This window comes from Heterocephalus glaber, unplaced genomic scaffold, assembly GCF_053883595.1.
Source record: "Heterocephalus glaber isolate CG9 unplaced genomic scaffold, H.glaber_assembly_v1.0 deba00001831, whole genome shotgun sequence".
Lineage (NCBI taxonomy): Eukaryota > Metazoa > Chordata > Mammalia > Rodentia > Bathyergidae > Heterocephalus > Heterocephalus glaber.
Window position 1 is genome coordinate 192,268 of NW_028258491.1, and position 18,436 is coordinate 210,703.

Consider the following 18,436-nt stretch of genomic DNA (forward strand, 5'->3'; position numbering starts at 1 on the left):
TGCGGGTTTCCTCCCAGCATTCTTCTAGCGCCAGATCTCCCATGCAAGTCAAGGGAAGGTTAGGATACAGAGTGCAGTTCCCTCGCCGAGGAGGCAGCTAGAGCACTGAGTTTAGCCACGCACTCCACTCTTGGACTCACCTGTAACACAATTCACACCACATTCTAGCGGTCTGCATGTCTGAATTCCGCAGCATACCTTTCGGAGGCCTCTACCATGCCTAGCACTGTGGCGTAGAAAGCGCATTGCGGTCCTGCTGGAAGACAGGTGCTTGAAAGGCCTGACCTTGGCCCTCAGAAGAACTTGATGTTAGGAGCCAAAACACCTCTTCAGAATGATCCTGCCCTTTCCGCTTCAGTTTTCCCACGAGCGTTCTTCTAGCGCCAGCTCTCCCAGGCAAGTCAAAGGAACGTCATGATACAGAGTGCAGTTCCCTCGCCCAGGAAGCAGCTAGAGCACTAGGAGTTGACCAGCTGACCGGCTACGTGCTAGCTGTCGGCGTGGCTGAATGCCGAAGCACATATCTCTGCGGTCTCTGCCGCAGGGAGCACTTTGGCCTAGAAAGAGCACTGAGGTTCTGCTGAAGGACAGGTGCAGGAAGGTCCGCCACGTTGCCCTAGGAAGAACTGGACGTCAGAAGCCCAAATCAGTCTTCAGGACGCGCCTGCCGTGGGCACTTCCGTTTTCCGGCAAGCCTACGTCTAGGGCCCTCTCTCCCTTTCAAGGAAATGGGAGGCAATGTCATAACATGCAGTCCCATCTCAGAGAAAGCACGTAGAGCACGGTGAGTTTCCCAGGGCACTCCAATCCCGGAATTCCCTGCAACCCCATTCACAACACCTTCTAGCTGTCTGCATTGCTGAATTCGGTAGCACATCTTTTGGAGGCCTCCACGGCCACTAGCACTTCGGCCTCGAAAGGGCACTGAGCTTGTGTTGAAAGACAGGTGCTGGAAAGTACGCCCCCTTGCTCGAAGAAGAGCTTCCCGTTAGGAGCCAACACCACTCTTCTTCAGAATGAGCTTGCCGTTTGCACTTCGTTTTTCCTACCAGCGTACGTCCAGCACCAGACCTCCCATGCAAGTCCAAGGGAGGTTAGGATCAAAAGTGCAGTGCCTTCCCAGAGGACACAGCTAGAGCACGGTGAGTTTGCCAGTGAACTGCCCTCTTGGACTTCCATCGAACACAAGGCCCACGACGTTCTAGCTGTCTGCATCGCTGAAATATGGGGCACGTTTGCAGGAGGCCTCTACCACGAAAGGCACTTTGGCCTAGAAAGAGCACAGAGGTTCTGCTGAGGGACAGGCGCTGGAAAGCCCTCAACTTTGCCCTGAGAAGAACTTGGTGCGCGAAGCCCAAATCCCTCTTCAGGATGATCCGACAGGTTGCGCTTCAGTTGGACGAGAAGCATAATTCTAGCGCCAGCTAGCCCCGGGAAACAGGCTAGGAGGGAATGACCAAATGGGCAGGTCCTTCTCAGAGAAAGCAGCTTGAGCACGGTGAGTTTTCCGGTGCACTCCACACTTGCACTTCTACTCAACACAATTCCCAAAACATTCTAAATGTCTGCATTGCTGAATTCTGCAGCCCAGCTTTCCGATCCCTCCACCGCGAAGAGAACTTGGGTCTAGAAAGTGCCATGAGGTTCTGCAGGAAGACAGGTGCTGGCAAGTCGGCAACTTTGCCCTAAGGAGAACTTGATGTGAGAAGGCCAGATCTGTCTTCAGGAGGATCCTGCCGTTTGCACTCCTGTTTGCCTGCAAGAATATTCTAGTGCCAGCTCTCCCTTGCAAGGAAAGTGGAGGTTGTGCTATAACGTGCAGTTCCACCTCAGGGACAGCAAGTGGAGCACGGTGAGATTCCCCGTGCACTCCAATCCTGGAATTACATTCAGCCCAATTCCCAACACATTGTCGCCGTCTGTCTGCCTGGCAGAAGTCTGGAGCACATCTTTAGGGAGCCTCTACAACGAAATGCACTTTGGGCTAGGAGGTGCCTGGAAGTTCTGCTGAAAGACAAGTGCGGGAAAGCCCTCCACTTTGCCCTAAGAGGAACTGGATGTTAGAACCCAAACCATCCTTCAGAATGATCCTGCTGTGTGCACTGCAGGTTTCCTCCCAGCATTCTTCTAGCGCCAGATCTCCCATGCAAGTCAAGGGAAGGTTAGGATACCGAGTGCAGTTCCCTCGCCGAGGAAGCAGCTAGAGCACTGAGTTTAGCCACGCACTCCACTCTTGGACTCACCTGTAACACAATTCACACCACATTCTAGCGGTCTGCATGTCTGAATTCCGCAGCATACCTTTCGGAGGCCTCTACCATGCGTAGCACTGTGGCGTAGAAAGCGCATTGCGGTCCTGCTGGAAGACAGGTGCTTGAAAGGCCTGACCTTGGCCCTCAGAAGAACTTGATGTTAGGAGCCAAAACACCTCTTCAGAATGATCCTGCCCTTTCCGCTTCAGCTTTCCCACCAGCGTTCTTCTAGCGCCAGCTCTCCCAGGCAAGTCAAAGGAACGTCATGATACCGAGTGCAGTTCCCTCGCCCAGGAAGCAGCTAGAGCACTAGGAGTTGACCAGCTGACCGGCTACGTGCTAGCTGTCGGCGTGGCTGAATGCCGAAGCACATATCTCTGCGGTCTCTGCCGCAGGGAGCACTTTGGCCTAGAAAGAGCACTGAGGTTCTGCTGAAGGACAGGTGCAGGAAGGTCCGCCACGTTGCCCTAGGAAGAACTGGACGTTAGAAGCCCAAATCAGTCTTCAGGACGCGCCTGCAGTGGGCACTTCCGTTTTCCGGCAAGCCTACATCTAGGGCCCTCTCTCCCTTTCAAGGAAATGGGAGGCAATGTCATAACATGCAGTCCCATCTCAGAGAAAGCAAGTAGAGCACGGTGAGTTTCCCAGGGCACTCCAATCCCGGAATTCCCTGCAACCCCATTCACAACACCTTCTAGCTGTCTGCATTGCTGAATTCGGTAGCACATCTTTTGGAGGCCTCCACGGCCACTAGCACTTCGGCCTCGAAAGGGCACTGAGCTTGTGTTGAAAGACAGGTGCTGGAAAGTACGCCCCCTTGCTCGAAGAAGAGCTTCCCGTTAGGAGCCAACACCACTCTTCTTCAGAATGAGCTTGCCGTTTGCACTTCGTTTTTCCTACCAGCGTACGTCCAGCACCAGACCTCCCATGCAAGTCCAAGGGAGGTTAGGATCAAAAGTGCAGTGCCTTCCCAGAGGACACAGCTAGAGCACGGTGAGTTTGCCAGTGAACTGCCCTCTTGGACTTCCATCGAACACAAGGCCCACGACGTTCTAGCTGTCTGCATCGCTGAAATATGGGGCACGTTTGCAGGAGGCCTCTACCACGAAAGGCACTTTGGCCTAGAAAGAGCACAGAGGTTCTGCTGAGGGACAGGCGCTGGAAAGCCCTCAACTTTGCCCTGAGAAGAACTTGGTGCGCGAAGCCCAAATCCCTCTTCAGGATGATCCGACAGGTTGCGCTTCAGTTGGACGAGAAGCATAATTCTAGCGCCAGCTAGCCCCGGGAAACAGGCTAGGAGGGAATGACCAAATGGGCAGGTCCTTCTCAGAGAAAGCAGCTTGAGCACGGTGAGTTTTCTGGTGCACTCCACACTTGCACTTCTATTCAACACAATTCCCAAAACATTCTAAATGTCTGCATTGCTGAATTCTGCAGCCCAGCTTTCCGATCCCTCCACCACGAAGAGAACTTGGGTCTAGAAAGTGCCATGAGGTTCTGCAGGAAGACAGGTGCTGGCAAGTCGGCAACTTTGCCCTAAGGAGAACTTGATGTGAGAAGGCCAGATCTGTCTTCAGGAGGATCCTGCCGTTGGCACTCCTGTTTGCCTGCAAGAATATTCTAGTGCCAGCTCTCCCTTGCAAGGAAAGTGGAGGTTATGCTATAACGTGCAGTTCCACCTCAGGGACAGCAAGTGGAGCACGGTGAGATTCCCCGTGCACTCCAATCCTGGAATTACATTCAGCCCAATTCCCAACACATTGTCGCTGTCTGTCTGCCTGGCGGAAGTCTGGAGCACATCTTTAGGGAGCCTCTACAAGGAAATGCACTTTGGGCTAGGAGGTGCCTGGAAGTTCTGCTGAAAGACAAGTGCGGGAAAGCCCTCCACTTTGCCCTAAGAGGAACTGGATGTTAGAACCCAAACCATCCTTCAGAATGATCCTGCTGTGTGCACTGCGGGTTTCCTCCCAGCATTCTTCTAGCGCCAGATCTCCCATGCAAGTCAAGGGAAGGTTAGGATACAGAGTGCAGTTCCCTCGCCGAGGAGGCAGCTAGAGCACTGAGTTTAGCCACGCACTCCACTCTTGGACTCACCTGTAACACAATTCACACCACATTCTAGCGGTCTGCATGTCTGAATTCCGCAGCATACCTTTCGGAGGCCTCTACCATGCCTAGCACTGTGGCGTAGAAAGCGCATTGCGGTCCTGCTGGAAGACAGGTGCTTGAAAGGCCTGACCTTGGCCCTCAGAAGAACTTGATGTTAGGAGCCAAAACACCTCTTCAGAATGATCCTGCCCTTTCCGCTTCAGTTTTCCCACGAGCGTTCTTCTAGCGCCAGCTCTCCCAGGCAAGTCAAAGGAACGTCATGATACAGAGTGCAGTTCCCTCGCCCAGGAAGCAGCTAGAGCACTAGGAGTTGACCAGCTGACCGGCTACGTGCTAGCTGTCGGCGTGGCTGAATGCCGAAGCACATATCTCTGCGGTCTCTGCCGCAGGGAGCACTTTGGCCTAGAAAGAGCACTGAGGTTCTGCTGAAGGACAGGTGCAGGAAGGTCCGCCACGTTGCCCTAGGAAGAACTGGACGTCAGAAGCCCAAATCAGTCTTCAGGACGCGCCTGCCGTGGGCACTTCCGTTTTCCGGCCAGCCTACGTCTAGGGCCCTCTCTCCCTTTCAAGGAAATGGGAGGCAATGTCATAACATGCAGTCCCATCTCAGAGAAAGCACGTAGAGCACGGTGAGTTTCCCAGGGCACTCCAATCCCGGAATTCCCTGCAACCCCATTCACAACACCTTCTAGCTGTCTGCATTGCTGAATTCGGTAGCACATCTTTTGGAGGCCTCCACGGCCACTAGCACTTCGGCCTCGAAAGGGCACTGAGCTTGTGTTGAAAGACAGGTGCTGGAAAGTACGCCCCCTTGCTCGAAGAAGAGCTTCCCGTTAGGAGCCAACACCACTCTTCTTCAGAATGAGCTTGCCGTTTGCACTTCGTTTTTCCTACCAGCGTACGTCCAGCACCAGACCTCCCATGCAAGTCCAAGGGAGGTTAGGATCAAAAGTGCAGTGCCTTCCCAGAGGACACAGCTAGAGCACGGTGAGTTTGCCAGTGAACTGCCCTCTTGGACTTCCATCGAACACAAGGCCCACGACGTTCTAGCTGTCTGCATCGCTGAAATATGGGGCACGTTTGCAGGAGGCCTCTACCACGAAAGGCACTTTGGCCTAGAAAGAGCACAGAGGTTCTGCTGAGGGACAGGCGCTGGAAAGCCCTCAACTTTGCCCTGAGAAGAACTTGGTGCGCGAAGCCCAAATCCCTCTTCAGGATGATCCGACAGGTTGCGCTTCAGTTGGACGAGAAGCATAATTCTAGCGCCAGCTAGCCCCGGGAAACAGGCTAGGAGGGAATGACCAAATGGGCAGGTCCTTCTCAGAGAAAGCAGCTTGAGCACGGTGAGTTTTCCGGTGCACTCCACACTTGCACTTCTACTCAACACAATTCCCAAAACATTCTAAATGTCTGCATTGCTGAATTCTGCAGCCCAGCTTTCCGATCCCTCCACCGCGAAGAGAACTTGGGTCTAGAAAGTGCCATGAGGTTCTGCAGGAAGACAGGTGCTGGCAAGTCGGCAACTTTGCCCTAAGGAGAACTTGATGTGAGAAGGCCAGATCTGTCTTCAGGAGGATCCTGCCGTTTGCACTCCTGTTTGCCTGCAAGAATATTCTAGTGCCAGCTCTCCCTTGCAAGGAAAGTGGAGGTTGTGCTATAACGTGCAGTTCCACCTCAGGGACAGCAAGTGGAGCACGGTGAGATTCCCCGTGCACTCCAATCCTGGAATTACATTCAGCCCAATTCCCAACACATTGTCGCCGTCTGTCTGCCTGGCAGAAGTCTGGAGCACATCTTTAGGGAGCCTCTACAACGAAATGCACTTTGGGCTAGGAGGTGCCTGGAAGTTCTGCTGAAAGACAAGTGCGGGAAAGCCCTCCACTTTGCCCTAAGAGGAACTGGATGTTAGAACCCAAACCATCCTTCAGAATGATCCTGCTGTGTGCACTGCAGGTTTCCTCCCAGCATTCTTCTAGCGCCAGATCTCCCATGCAAGTCAAGGGAAGGTTAGGATACCGAGTGCAGTTCCCTCGCCGAGGAAGCAGCTAGAGCACTGAGTTTAGCCACGCACTCCACTCTTGGACTCACCTGTAACACAATTCACACCACATTCTAGCGGTCTGCATGTCTGAATTCCGCAGCATACCTTTCGGAGGCCTCTACCATGCGTAGCACTGTGGCGTAGAAAGCGCATTGCGGTCCTGCTGGAAGACAGGTGCTTGAAAGGCCTGACCTTGGCCCTCAGAAGAACTTGATGTTAGGAGCCAAAACACCTCTTCAGAATGATCCTGCCCTTTCCGCTTCAGCTTTCCCACCAGCGTTCTTCTAGCGCCAGCTCTCCCAGGCAAGTCAAAGGAACGTCATGATACCGAGTGCAGTTCCCTCGCCCAGGAAGCAGCTAGAGCACTAGGAGTTGACCAGCTGACCGGCTACGTGCTAGCTGTCGGCGTGGCTGAATGCCGAAGCACATATCTCTGCGGTCTCTGCCGCAGGGAGCACTTTGGCCTAGAAAGAGCACTGAGGTTCTGCTGAAGGACAGGTGCAGGAAGGTCCGCCACGTTGCCCTAGGAAGAACTGGACGTTAGAAGCCCAAATCAGTCTTCAGGACGCGCCTGCAGTGGGCACTTCTGTTTTCCGGCAAGCCTACGTCTTGGGCCCTCTCTCCCTTTCAAGGAAATGGGAGGCAATGTCATAACATGCAGTCCCATCTCAGAGAAAGCAAGTAGAGCACGGTGAGTTTACCAGGGCACTCCAATCCCGGAATTCCCTGCAACCCCATTCACAACACCTTCTAGCTGTCTGCATTGCTGAATTCGGTAGCACATCTTTTGGAGGCCTCCACGGCCACTAGCATTTCGGCCTCGAAAGGGCACTGAGCTTGTGTTGAAAGACAGGTGCTGGAAAGTACGCCCCCTTGCTCGAAGAAGAGCTTCCTGGTAGGAGCCAACACCACTCTTCTTCAGAATGAGCTTGCCGTTTGCACTTCGTTTTTCCTACCAGCGTACGTCCAGCACCAGACCTCCCATGCAAGTCCAAGGGAGGTTAGGATCAAAAGTGCAGTGCCTTCCCAGAGGACACAGCTAGAGCACGGTGAGTTTGCCAGTGAACTGCCCTCTTGGACTTCCATCGAACACAAGGCCCACGACGTTCTAGCTGTCTGCATCGCTGAAATATGGGGCACGTTTGCAGGAGGCCTCTACCACGAAAGGCACTTTGGCCTAGAAAGAGCACAGAGGTTCTGCTGAGGGACAGGCGCTGGAAAGCCCTCAACTTTGCCCTGAGAAGAACTTGGTGCGCGAAGCCCAAATCCCTCTTCAGGATGATCCGACAGGTTGCGCTTCAGTTGGACGAGAAGCATAATTCTAGCGCCAGCTAGCCCCGGGAAACAGGCTAGGAGGGAATGACCAAATGGGCAGGTCCTTCTCAGAGAAAGCAGCTTGAGCACGGTGAGTTTTCCGGTGCACTCCACACTTGCACTTCTACTCAACACAATTCCCAAAACATTCTAAATGTCTGCATTGCTGAATTCTGCAGCCCAGCTTTCCGATCCCTCCACCGCAAAGAGAACTTGGGTCTAGAAAGTGCCATGAGGTTCTGCAGGAAGACAGGTGCTGGCAAGTCGGCAACTTTGCCCTAAGGAGAACTTGATGTGAGAAGGCCAGATCTGTCTTCAGGAGGATCCTGCCGTTTGCACTCCTGTTTGCCTGCAAGAATATTCTAGTGCCAGCTCTCCCTTGCAAGGAAAGTGGAGGTTGTGCTATAACGTGCAGTTCCACCTCAGGGACAGCAAGTGGAGCACGGTGAGATTCCCCGTGCACTCCAATCCTGGAATTACATTCAGCCCAATTCCCAACACATTGTCGCCGTCTGTCTGCCTGGCAGAAGTCTGGAGCACATCTTTAGGGAGCCTCTACAACGAAATGCACTTTGGGCTAGGAGGTGCCTGGAAGTTCTGCTGAAAGACAAGTGCGGGAAAGCCCTCCACTTTGCCCTAAGAGGAACTGGATGTTAGAACCCAAACCATCCTTCAGAATGATCCTGCTGTGTGCACTGCAGGTTTCCTCCCAGCATTCTTCTAGCGCCAGATCTCCCATGCAAGTCAAGGGAAGGTTAGGATACCGAGTGCAGTTCCCTCGCCGAGGAAGCAGCTAGAGCACTGAGTTTAGCCACGCACTCCACTCTTGGACTCACCTGTAACACAATTCACACCACATTCTAGCGGTCTGCATGTCTGAATTCCGCAGCATACCTTTCGGAGGCCTCTACCATGCGTAGCACTGTGGCGTAGAAAGCGCATTGCGGTCCTGCTGGAAGACAGGTGCTTGAAAGGCCTGACCTTGGCCCTCAGAAGAACTTGATGTTAGGAGCCAAAACACCTCTTCAGAATGATCCTGCCCTTTCCGCTTCAGCTTTCCCACCAGCGTTCTTCTAGCGCCAGCTCTCCCAGGCAAGTCAAAGGAACGTCATGATACCGAGTGCAGTTCCCTCGCCCAGGAAGCAGCTAGAGCACTAGGAGTTGACCAGCTGACCGGCTACGTGCTAGCTGTCGGCGTGGCTGAATGCCGAAGCACATATCTCTGCGGTCTCTGCCGCAGGGAGCACTTTGGCCTAGAAAGAGCACTGAGGTTCTGCTGAAGGACAGGTGCAGGAAGGTCCGCCACGTTGCCCTAGGAAGAACTGGACGTTAGAAGCCCAAATCAGTCTTCAGGACGCGCCTGCAGTGGGCACTTCTGTTTTCCGGCAAGCCTACGTCTTGGGCCCTCTCTCCCTTTCAAGGAAATGGGAGGCAATGTCATAACATGCAGTCCCATCTCAGAGAAAGCAAGTAGAGCACGGTGAGTTTACCAGGGCACTCCAATCCCGGAATTCCCTGCAACCCCATTCACAACACCTTCTAGCTGTCTGCATTGCTGAATTCGGTAGCACATCTTTTGGAGGCCTCCACGGCCACTAGCATTTCGGCCTCGAAAGGGCACTGAGCTTGTGTTGAAAGACAGGTGCTGGAAAGTACGCCCCCTTGCTCGAAGAAGAGCTTCCTGGTAGGAGCCAACACCACTCTTCTTCAGAATGAGCTTGCCGTTTGCACTTCGTTTTTCCTACCAGCGTACGTCCAGCACCAGACCTCCCATGCAAGTCCAAGGGAGGTTAGGATCAAAAGTGCAGTGCCTTCCCAGAGGACACAGCTAGAGCACGGTGAGTTTGCCAGTGAACTGCCCTCTTGGACTTCCATCGAACACAAGGCCCACGACGTTCTAGCTGTCTGCATCGCTGAAATATGGGGCACGTTTGCAGGAGGCCTCTACCACGAAAGGCACTTTGGCCTAGAAAGAGCACAGAGGTTCTGCTGAGGGACAGGCGCTGGAAAGCCCTCAACTTTGCCCTGAGAAGAACTTGGTGCGCGAAGCCCAAATCCCTCTTCAGGATGATCCGACAGGTTGCGCTTCAGTTGGACGAGAAGCATAATTCTAGCGCCAGCTAGCCCCGGGAAACAGGCTAGGAGGGAATGACCAAATGGGCAGGTCCTTCTCAGAGAAAGCAGCTTGAGCACGGTGAGTTTTCCGGTGCACTCCACACTTGCACTTCTATTCAACACAATTCCCAAAACATTCTAAATGTCTGCATTGCTGAATTCTGCAGCCCAGCTTTCCGATCCCTCCACCGCGAAGAGAACTTGGGTCTAGATAATGCAATGAGGTTCTGCAAGAAGACAGGTCCTGGCAAGTCGGCAACTTTGCCCTAAGGAGATCTTGATGTGATGTGGAGCCAGAGTGACTCCATTTTGGAGCTGTCTCCTTTGTTCTCTCAAATTTGTGCTTATCCTCTCAAAATTCCTAAGTTTATTACCCAGCCATCTGTGTACTCAGGAAGGACATTCTGGACACACTATCTATAAGGTAAGCAGTTAATGGCTAACTGCCCACAAAAGATAGATGTGACCATTAGTCAGTGGATCTGCTAACCATCAGCTTATGACAGTCGACCACTAACCTTTGCCCCCTTCTCCCTTGCAAAAATCTATACGTAACCCCCTTAACCCCCCCTAAGCCTAACCAATCAAAACCCTACACTTCATATGTATTGAGTATTAACCAATCACCTGGCTACTAATAACCAAAGCTTGTTGTATTCTCAATAAACACCCTGCTAGTTTTGAGGCTCGGGGCTCTCAATCTCGATCCGCTGCGTCGGTGACAATTGAGAGTCCCTGCTTAAGCTTGAATAAACGACCCTCGTGTGCTTACATCGGAAACGGTCTCCTGGTGGTCTTTGGGACATCGCGATCTGGGCACAACATTTGCGGGCTCGTCCGGGATCCCAAGACCTTCAGGACTCCCGTACCGGAGGGTCAACGCCGGCTGGTGAGTGTTTTTTGTGTTTGTAAAGTCTGGGCCTATTTTCTGGGAAGGTCGGCAGACGGTCTAGGCGGACGCGCTGCATGGGCCGCTGACCCGGGATCCTGGAAGACGTTCCGGATTCCGCTGGTGGGGACGGAGTGCCCCAAGAGTACGAGTCAGTGAGACTCCTGGAGGGACGGTGCGGGTCGCTCCCGCGGCACGGCAGGAGGCCGTCGTCCCATTTGCATTGCCTCCGATCAGGCGGAGGACGATTTTGTCTCGCGTGTTTTTCTGTTGTGTTTGTCTATGTGTTGTACTGACTTGGACTGGGACGATGGGACAGACTGTGACTACCCCTCTTTCCCTCATGAAAGATCATTTCAAGGAAGTTAGGGAGAGCGCTCGTAACCTAAGTTTAAAAATTAAAAAGGCTAAGTTCATCACCCTCTGTAGCTCGGAGTGGCCCTCCCTCGGGGTAGGATGGCCCCCCGAGGGAACTTTTGATTTGCAGATTGTTCGCAGAGTTCGTAAAGCCATCCTCCCCCCCGATCAGATACCCTACATCGCCGTTTGGGAATTTCTGATTTCTAACCCGCCCCCATGGGTTAAGCTCTTTTTGCCTTCACAGCAGCAGCAACCGGAGTTAATCCTGACGGCCAATGAAAAGGCTCCTAAAAAGCGCGCGGATGAAAACCAAACCGAAACCAAGCCAACCGCGCCACTTTACCCTGTCCTCCAGGGAGGGACCGAGGAAGATCTTATATTTCCTCCCCCCTATTCCCTCCCCTTTCTTCCGCCACAGCAGGCTGGAGGAGGTGACCCAGTCCCAGCCGGGGCTGGGGAGCCCGCCCCGGGCGCCGCCAACAACCGTGATGGTCCCGCCCAAAATACTCGTCACCGGCGCGCCGCCTCGCCGGCAGGACCGGCAGACTCAACTGTCTGCCCGCTGCGAGCAATAGGGCCCCCTGATGAACATGGAAACCAGCCTCATCATTACTGGCCCTTTGCTACCAGTGATCTTTATAATTGGCGCCGACAACACGCCAATTTTTCTGATAACCCTAGAGATTTAATTAACCTGTTAGAAACCGTTTTGTTTACCCATCAGCCCACTTGGGATGACTGTCAACAGCTTCTGCAGGTCCTGTTCACAACTGAGGAACGAGAGAGAATCCAGAATGAGGCCAGAAAATTGGTTCCTGGTGACAGTGGTCAGCCCACCACCAATGCAGACACCATCAACACTTCTTTTCCTCTGTCCTGACCTAACTGGGACTTCAACACGGCAGAAGGTAAGGAGAGACTTCGAGTCTATCGCCAGACTTTATTAAGAGGTCTCAGAGCAGCGGCGAGGAAGCCTACAAATTTGGCTAAGGTAGGGGATGTACAACAAAAGTTAGATGAAAGCCCTGCTGCTTTCCGAAAAAGAATTCAGGAAGCTTTTCATAGGTACACTCCTATGGACCCAGAAGCAGTTGAGACAAAGGCAGCTGTAATAATACATTTTGTCAACCAGGCGGCACCAGACATTAAGAGAAAGTTACAGAAAGTAGATAGGTTAGGAGAAAAGAGTATTCAGGACTTAGTGGCAGTGGCAGAGAAAGTGTATAACAATAGAGAAACCGCAGAGGAGAAACGAGAAAAAGCTGATGACCGCCAGACCCGAAACTTAGCTCGGATCCTTCTGGCTGCCACTGCGGGAGAGCAGAAAGAATGTGAATGTAGACTAAAAAAGATTGTGATGGAAGGAGAAAACAAAGAGAGACGCAGAGAGCGCCCCCAGTTGGGGAAAAATCAATGTGCTTATTGCAAAGAATACGGACACTGGGCCAGGGACTGTCCTAAAAAGAAACAGTGAGAAGGACGCCCCAAGACCCCTATTCTGGCTGCGGATGAATCAAATGATTAGGGGGGACGGGGTTCGGCACCCCTCCCCGAGCCCAGGGTAACCCTAAAAGTGGAGGGGAGGCCTATCGAGTTCCTAGTGGATACAGGGGCTCAACATTCGGTCCTACTTAAACCATGTGGCCATGTTTCTGATAAGACCTCCTGGGTTCAAGGAGCTACAGGCATGAAAAAGTATTCATGGACAACCCAAAAAAAAAACAGTAGACTTGGGAATGGGCCAAGTAACCCACTCATTTATGATTATACCAGACTGCCCCTACCCCTTATTGGAAAGAGACTTACTGACTAAATTAGGGGCTCAAATTCATTTCCAACCCGGGGGCACAAAAGTCCTTAATCAAGAGGGAAGGCCCATTCAGGTACTAACCATAAACCTAGAAGATAAATATCTGCTACATCAGAAGAGGGCCCCTCCTGATCCTGACATGGAACAATGGCTCATCATGTTCCCACAAGCATGGGCAGAGACTGGAGGCATGGGGTTAGCTGCACACAGAGCACCAGTGTTTGTAGAAATAAAACCTGGGGCAGATCCTGTACAAGTTCGCCAATATCCTATGCCCCTAGAGGCCCAGAAAGGAATAACTCCACACATCAGGAGGTTGCTTGCTCAGGGGATTCTTAGGCCTTGTCAATCAGCCTGGAACACCCCCTTGTTGCCAGTGCGAAAACCTCATTCTAATGACTATTGGCCAGTACAGGATCTCCGGGAAGTGAACAAGAGGGTTATGGACATCCACCCCACAGTGCCTAATCCATACACCCTTTTGAGTTCACTTCCCCCAAGCCATCGATGGTACACAGTCTTGGATCTCAAAGATGCTTTTTTTAGCCTTCCACTGGCACCTAAAAGCCAACACATCTTTGCGTTTGAATGGAGTGATCCAGAGCAAGGCATCAACGGACAGCTGACGTGGACCCGATTACCTCAAGGATTCAAAAACTCTCCCACCATCTTCGACGAGGCCCTACATGAAGACCTGGGTGAGTTTCGCCTCCAGAACCCCCAACTAACTCTGTTACAATATGTAGATGACCTCCTCATAGCAGCTGAAATGCGGGAAGACTGCCTAAGTGGAACCAAGAGACTCTTGATAGTCATAGGAGAACTGGGGTACCGGGCGTCCGCCAAAAAGGCCCAGATCTACAAACCCGAGGTAAGCTACTTGGGGTACGTGCTTAGAGAAGGGCAGAGATGGCTGTCGGATGCTAAAAAAGAGACAGTTCTTAAGATACCCACACCAGATTCTCCTCGGAAAGTCAGAGAGTTCTTGGGATCGGCGGGCTTCTGCCGCCTATGGATACCGGGGTTCGCAGAGCTCGCAAGGCCCCTTTATGAGGCAACCAAAGACAATCAGGCTTTTCAATGGACAGAAAAGCTACAAAAATCTTTCGATCAAATTAAAACAGCCTTGCTGACGGCACCAGCCTTGGGCTTGCCTGATATTACTAAGCCATTCCACCTTTACATTGATGAAAACAAAGGAGTCGCTAAGGGCGTCCTGATCCAGTATCTAGGGCCATGGCGCCGCCCAGTGGCGTACTTATCAAAAAGACTTGATCCAGTTGCGTCAGGATGGCCCCCGTGCCTAAGAATGATTGCAGCAGTAGCTCTAATGGTCAAAGACGCTGACAAGTTGACATTAGGCCAAGAACTATGCGTGACCACCCCTCACGCCATTGAGGGAGTCCTAAAACAGCCTCCGGATCGATGGCTCAGTAATGCTCGCCTGACCCACTACCAGAGCTTACTCCTAAATCCAACCCGAGTTGTCTTTCAGGCCCCGGCTGCTTTAAACCCAGCCACACTGTTGCCAGACCCGAACTTAGAGGCTCCGCTTCACGACTGCACAGACATCCTGGCCCAGGTACATGGAATTCGAGCAGATCTGAGTGACCAACCATGGCCAGATGCAGACAACACCTGGTACACTGATGGGAACAGCTTTGTTCGTGATGGCCGCAGGTATGCAGGAACAGCAGTGGTGACAGAGACTGAGGTCATTTGGGCAGAACCATTGCCCACCGGGACCTCAGCACAACGGGCAGAGCTCGTAACCCTGACCAAGGCATTGACTTTAGGACGGGGCCTAAAGTTAAATGTATACACAGATAGCCGGTATGCCTTTGCCACTGCGCACGTCCATGGGGCCATCTACAAAGAAAGGGGACTCTTGACAGCTGAAGGAAAGACTATTAAAAACAAAGAGGAGATCCTTGCCCTCTTAACAGCCCTCTGGCTACCGAAAAAATTAGCCATTATCCATTGCCCAGGACACCAAAAAGGCGACACTCCAATTGCCAGAGGAAATAATTTAGCTGACCAGACAGCCCGAAAAATAGCCTTAAAGATTAATCTGACACTGGCCACTCAGCTGCCCGATCCGGGAAGTGCAGCCCTACCAGAAAAACCCCAGTACACTGAAGAAGATTTAAATTGGATAAAACAATTACCTATGCCTCAGTGCCTCAACGGGTGGTGGAAATCTTCTGATTGTAAAGTCATCTTGCCTAAAGCGCTGGGAGAACAAGTTCTCTCCAAGATGCACCGGACCACCCACATGGGCACTCGAAAAATGCAAGATCTCCTGAGACATGCTGAAATTAAGATCCGTGATGCTAATTCTAAAATTGAACATATTGTTGCTACCTGCAAAGCCTGTCAATTGACAAATGCCACCCACAATAGGGCCAACCCAGAAAATAGGCTGAGGGGAAGCCGACCTGGAGCCTATTGGGAATTGGACTTCACCAAGGTAAAACCTGGAAGGTATGGTTATAAATACTTGTTAGTTTTGGTAGACACTTTTTCAGGATGGACAGAAGCGTTTCCTACCAAACACGAGACAGCGCAGAGTGTGACTAAAAAGCTGCTAGAAGACATCCTGCCAAGGTACGGTTTTCCAGTAATGCTAGGATCAGATAATGGACCCGCCTTCATTTCCAAGGTGAGTCAAACCCTAGCACAGGTGTTGGGGACAGATTGGAAATTACATTGTGCATACAGACCCCAAAGCTCAGGACAGGTAGAAAGGATGAATAGAACCTTAAAAGAGACCTTAACTAAATTAACCTTAGAGACTGGCGGTGACTGGGTGACTCTCCTTCCCTTCGCCCTTTATAGGGTGCGCAATTCACCCTATAAAATGGGGTTGACCCCTTTGAAATCATGTTTGGAATTCCCCCTCCCATTATCCCCAACCTTCACTCAAATGTACTTGTTGAATTTGATGACCAAAAGTTGTTACTTTCTTTAAAAAGCCTCCAAAGTGTACACGAAGACATCTGGCCTAAATTAAAAGCCTTATATCAAACTGGACCGCCTCCCGAGCCCCATCGCTATCGACCAGGAGACTGGGTCTTCGTCCAGAGACACCGACAAAGGGACCTTGAGCCCCGTTGAAAAGGACCCTACGGCACAGTCCTGACCACGCCCACCGCTCTCAAGGTCGACGGGATTGCCTCGTGGGTGCACTACACCCACGTTCGCCTTGCAGATCCTCACGCTGTCCTAGAGGACTTCGTTCCATCATGGCAGGTGTCCAAAGACCAAGACAATCCCCTCAAACTCAAGCTGCGTCGTCGACGGTCATGATTGTGGTAACTGTACTTTTAACACCGATTTTAGGAGGACAGAACCCACATGCTCCCCTAAATTTAACCTGGATGATCATCAATACCGCCACAGGTGACATTATTAACAGCTCGTCCAAAGTGAGCCCACCATTAACCTGGTGGCCTGCTCTAGAGTTTGATCTCTGTCGGCTAGCCACTGGCAGCTGGGATATTGGACACTGGAGCCTAGAGTCACGGGGAAGGCCTGAATGTGGGGAAACAAAAAAGGGGTGTACCCTCCCCCCGGTCGATTCACGAACACCGGGTTACAACCATGTAATTCGCAGGGCAATATTACGAGACACCCCCTTCTACAGGGAGGACTCTGCGTTGCCTTAGGTAAAGAATGTTGCTTCTATGTAGATCATTCAGGAGTGGTCAAAGAGTCCATGGCTAAAGTTAGGGAGGACATCGCCAAACGTAAGCAAAAAAGAAAACTATCTCAAACCTGGTTCGAATCTTGGTTTAATTCTTCCCCTTGGCTAACTACCCTAATCTCTACCCTGCTAGGCCCCTTGCTTATCGTGTTGCTACTATTAACCTTTGGACCTTGTATACTTAATAGACTAGTTTCGTTCATTAAAAAGCGAATTAACGCTGTTCAGTTAATGGTGCTCAGGTCCCAATACCAGCCAATACCTATTGATTTGACAGAATTAACCCCCAGAGGCCCATGATTGGCCCTCTATAGCACCATGAGAAGGGGGGAATGTGGAGCCAGAGTGACTCCATTTTGGAGCTGTCTCCTTTGTTCTCTCAAATTTGTGCTTATCCACTCAAAATTCCTAAGTTTATTACCCAGCCATCTGTGTACTTAGGAAGGACATTCCGGACACACTATCTATAAGGTAAGCAGTTAATGGCTAACTGCCCACAAAAGATAGATGTGACCATTAGTCAGTGGATCTGCTAACCATCAGCTTATGACAGTCGACCACTAACCTTTGCCCCCTTCTCCCTTGCAAAAATCTATACGTAACCCCCTTAACCCCCCCTAAGCCTAACCAACCAAAACCCTACACTTCATATGTATTGAGTATTAACCAATCACCTGGCTACTAACAACCAAAGCTTGTTGTATTCTCAATAAACACCCTGCTAGTTTTGAGGCTCGGGGCTCTCAATCTCGATCTGCTGCGTCGGTGACAATTGAGAGTCCCTGCTTAAGCTTGAATAAACGACCCTCGTGTGCTTACATCGGAAACGGTCTCCTGGTGGTCTTTGGGACATCGCGATCTGGGCACAACAGTGAGAAGGCCAGATCTGTCTTCAGGAGGATCCTGCCGTTTGCACTCCTGTTTGCCTGCAAGAATATTCTAGTGTCAGCTCTCCCTTGCAAGGAAAGTGGAGGTTATGCTATAACGTGCAGTTCCACCTCAGGGACAGCAAGTGGAGCACGGTGAGATTCCCCGTGCACTCCAATCCTGGAATTACATTCAGCCCAATTCCCAACACATTGTCGCCGTCTGTCTGCCTGGCAGAAGTCTGGAGCACATCTTTAGGGAGCCTCTACAAGGAAATGCACTTTGGGCTAGGAGGTGCCTGGAAGTTCTGCTGAAAGACAAGTGCGGGAGAGCCCTCCACTTTGCCCTAAGAGAAACTGGATGTTAGAACCCAAACCATCCTTCAGAATGATCCTGCTGTGTGCACTTCAGGTTTCCTCCCAGCATTCTTCTAGCGCCAGATCTCCCATGCAAGTCAAGGGAAGGTTAGGATACAGAGTGCAGTTCCCTCGCCGAGGAGGCAGCTAGAGCACTGAGTTTAGCCACGCACTCCACTCTTGGACTCACCTGTAACACAATTCACACCACATTCTAGCGGTCTGCATGTCTGAATTCCGCAGCATACCTTTCGGAGGCCTCTACCATGCGTAGCACTGTGGCGTAGAAAGCGCATTGCGGTCCTGCTGGAAGACAGGTGCTTGAAAGGCCTGACCTTGGCCCTCAGAAGAACTTGATGTTAGGAGCCAAAACACCTCTTCAGAATGATCCTGCCCTTTCCGCTTCAGTTTTCCCACCAGCGTTCTTCTAGCGCCAGCTCTCCCAGGCAAGTCAAAGGAACGTCATGATACCGAGTGCAGTTCCCTCGCCCAGGAAGCAGCTAGAGCACTAGGAGTTGACCAGCTGACCGGCTACATGCTAGCTGTCGGCGTGGCTGAATTCTGAAGCTCATATCTAGGTGGCCTCTTCCGCAAGGAACACCTTGGCCTAGAAAGAG

General features: G+C 51.8%; 1 protein-coding gene across 2 annotated transcripts; it reads left to right on the plus strand.

The window, feature by feature from the left end:
- The first annotated feature begins 10,814 nt into the window (after positions 1–10,814).
- On the plus strand, positions 10,815–17,422 carry LOC147820608 (uncharacterized). 2 transcript variants are annotated; one of them, XM_087204005.1, is made up of 2 exons: positions 10,815–11,988; positions 15,866–17,422. In XM_087204005.1, exon 1 carries the CDS (start codon positions 11,031–11,033, stop codon positions 11,958–11,960), a length of 930 nt encoding a protein of 309 aa, XP_087060131.1. In that variant the 5' UTR covers positions 10,815–11,030; the 3' UTR covers positions 11,961–11,988; positions 15,866–17,422. The 2 variants fall into 2 exon arrangements, with proteins under 2 accessions (XP_087060131.1, XP_087060130.1); XM_087204004.1 differs by lacking the exon at positions 15,866–17,422 and adding an exon at positions 13,437–13,612.
- Positions 17,423–18,436: the final 1,014 nt, after the last annotated feature.

Bases quoted from the DNA above. Each gene is read 5' to 3' on its own strand.
- LOC147820608 (XM_087204005.1), top strand. From the start codon at position 11,031: ATGGGACAGACTGTGACTACCCCTCTTTCCCTCATGAAAGATCATTTC.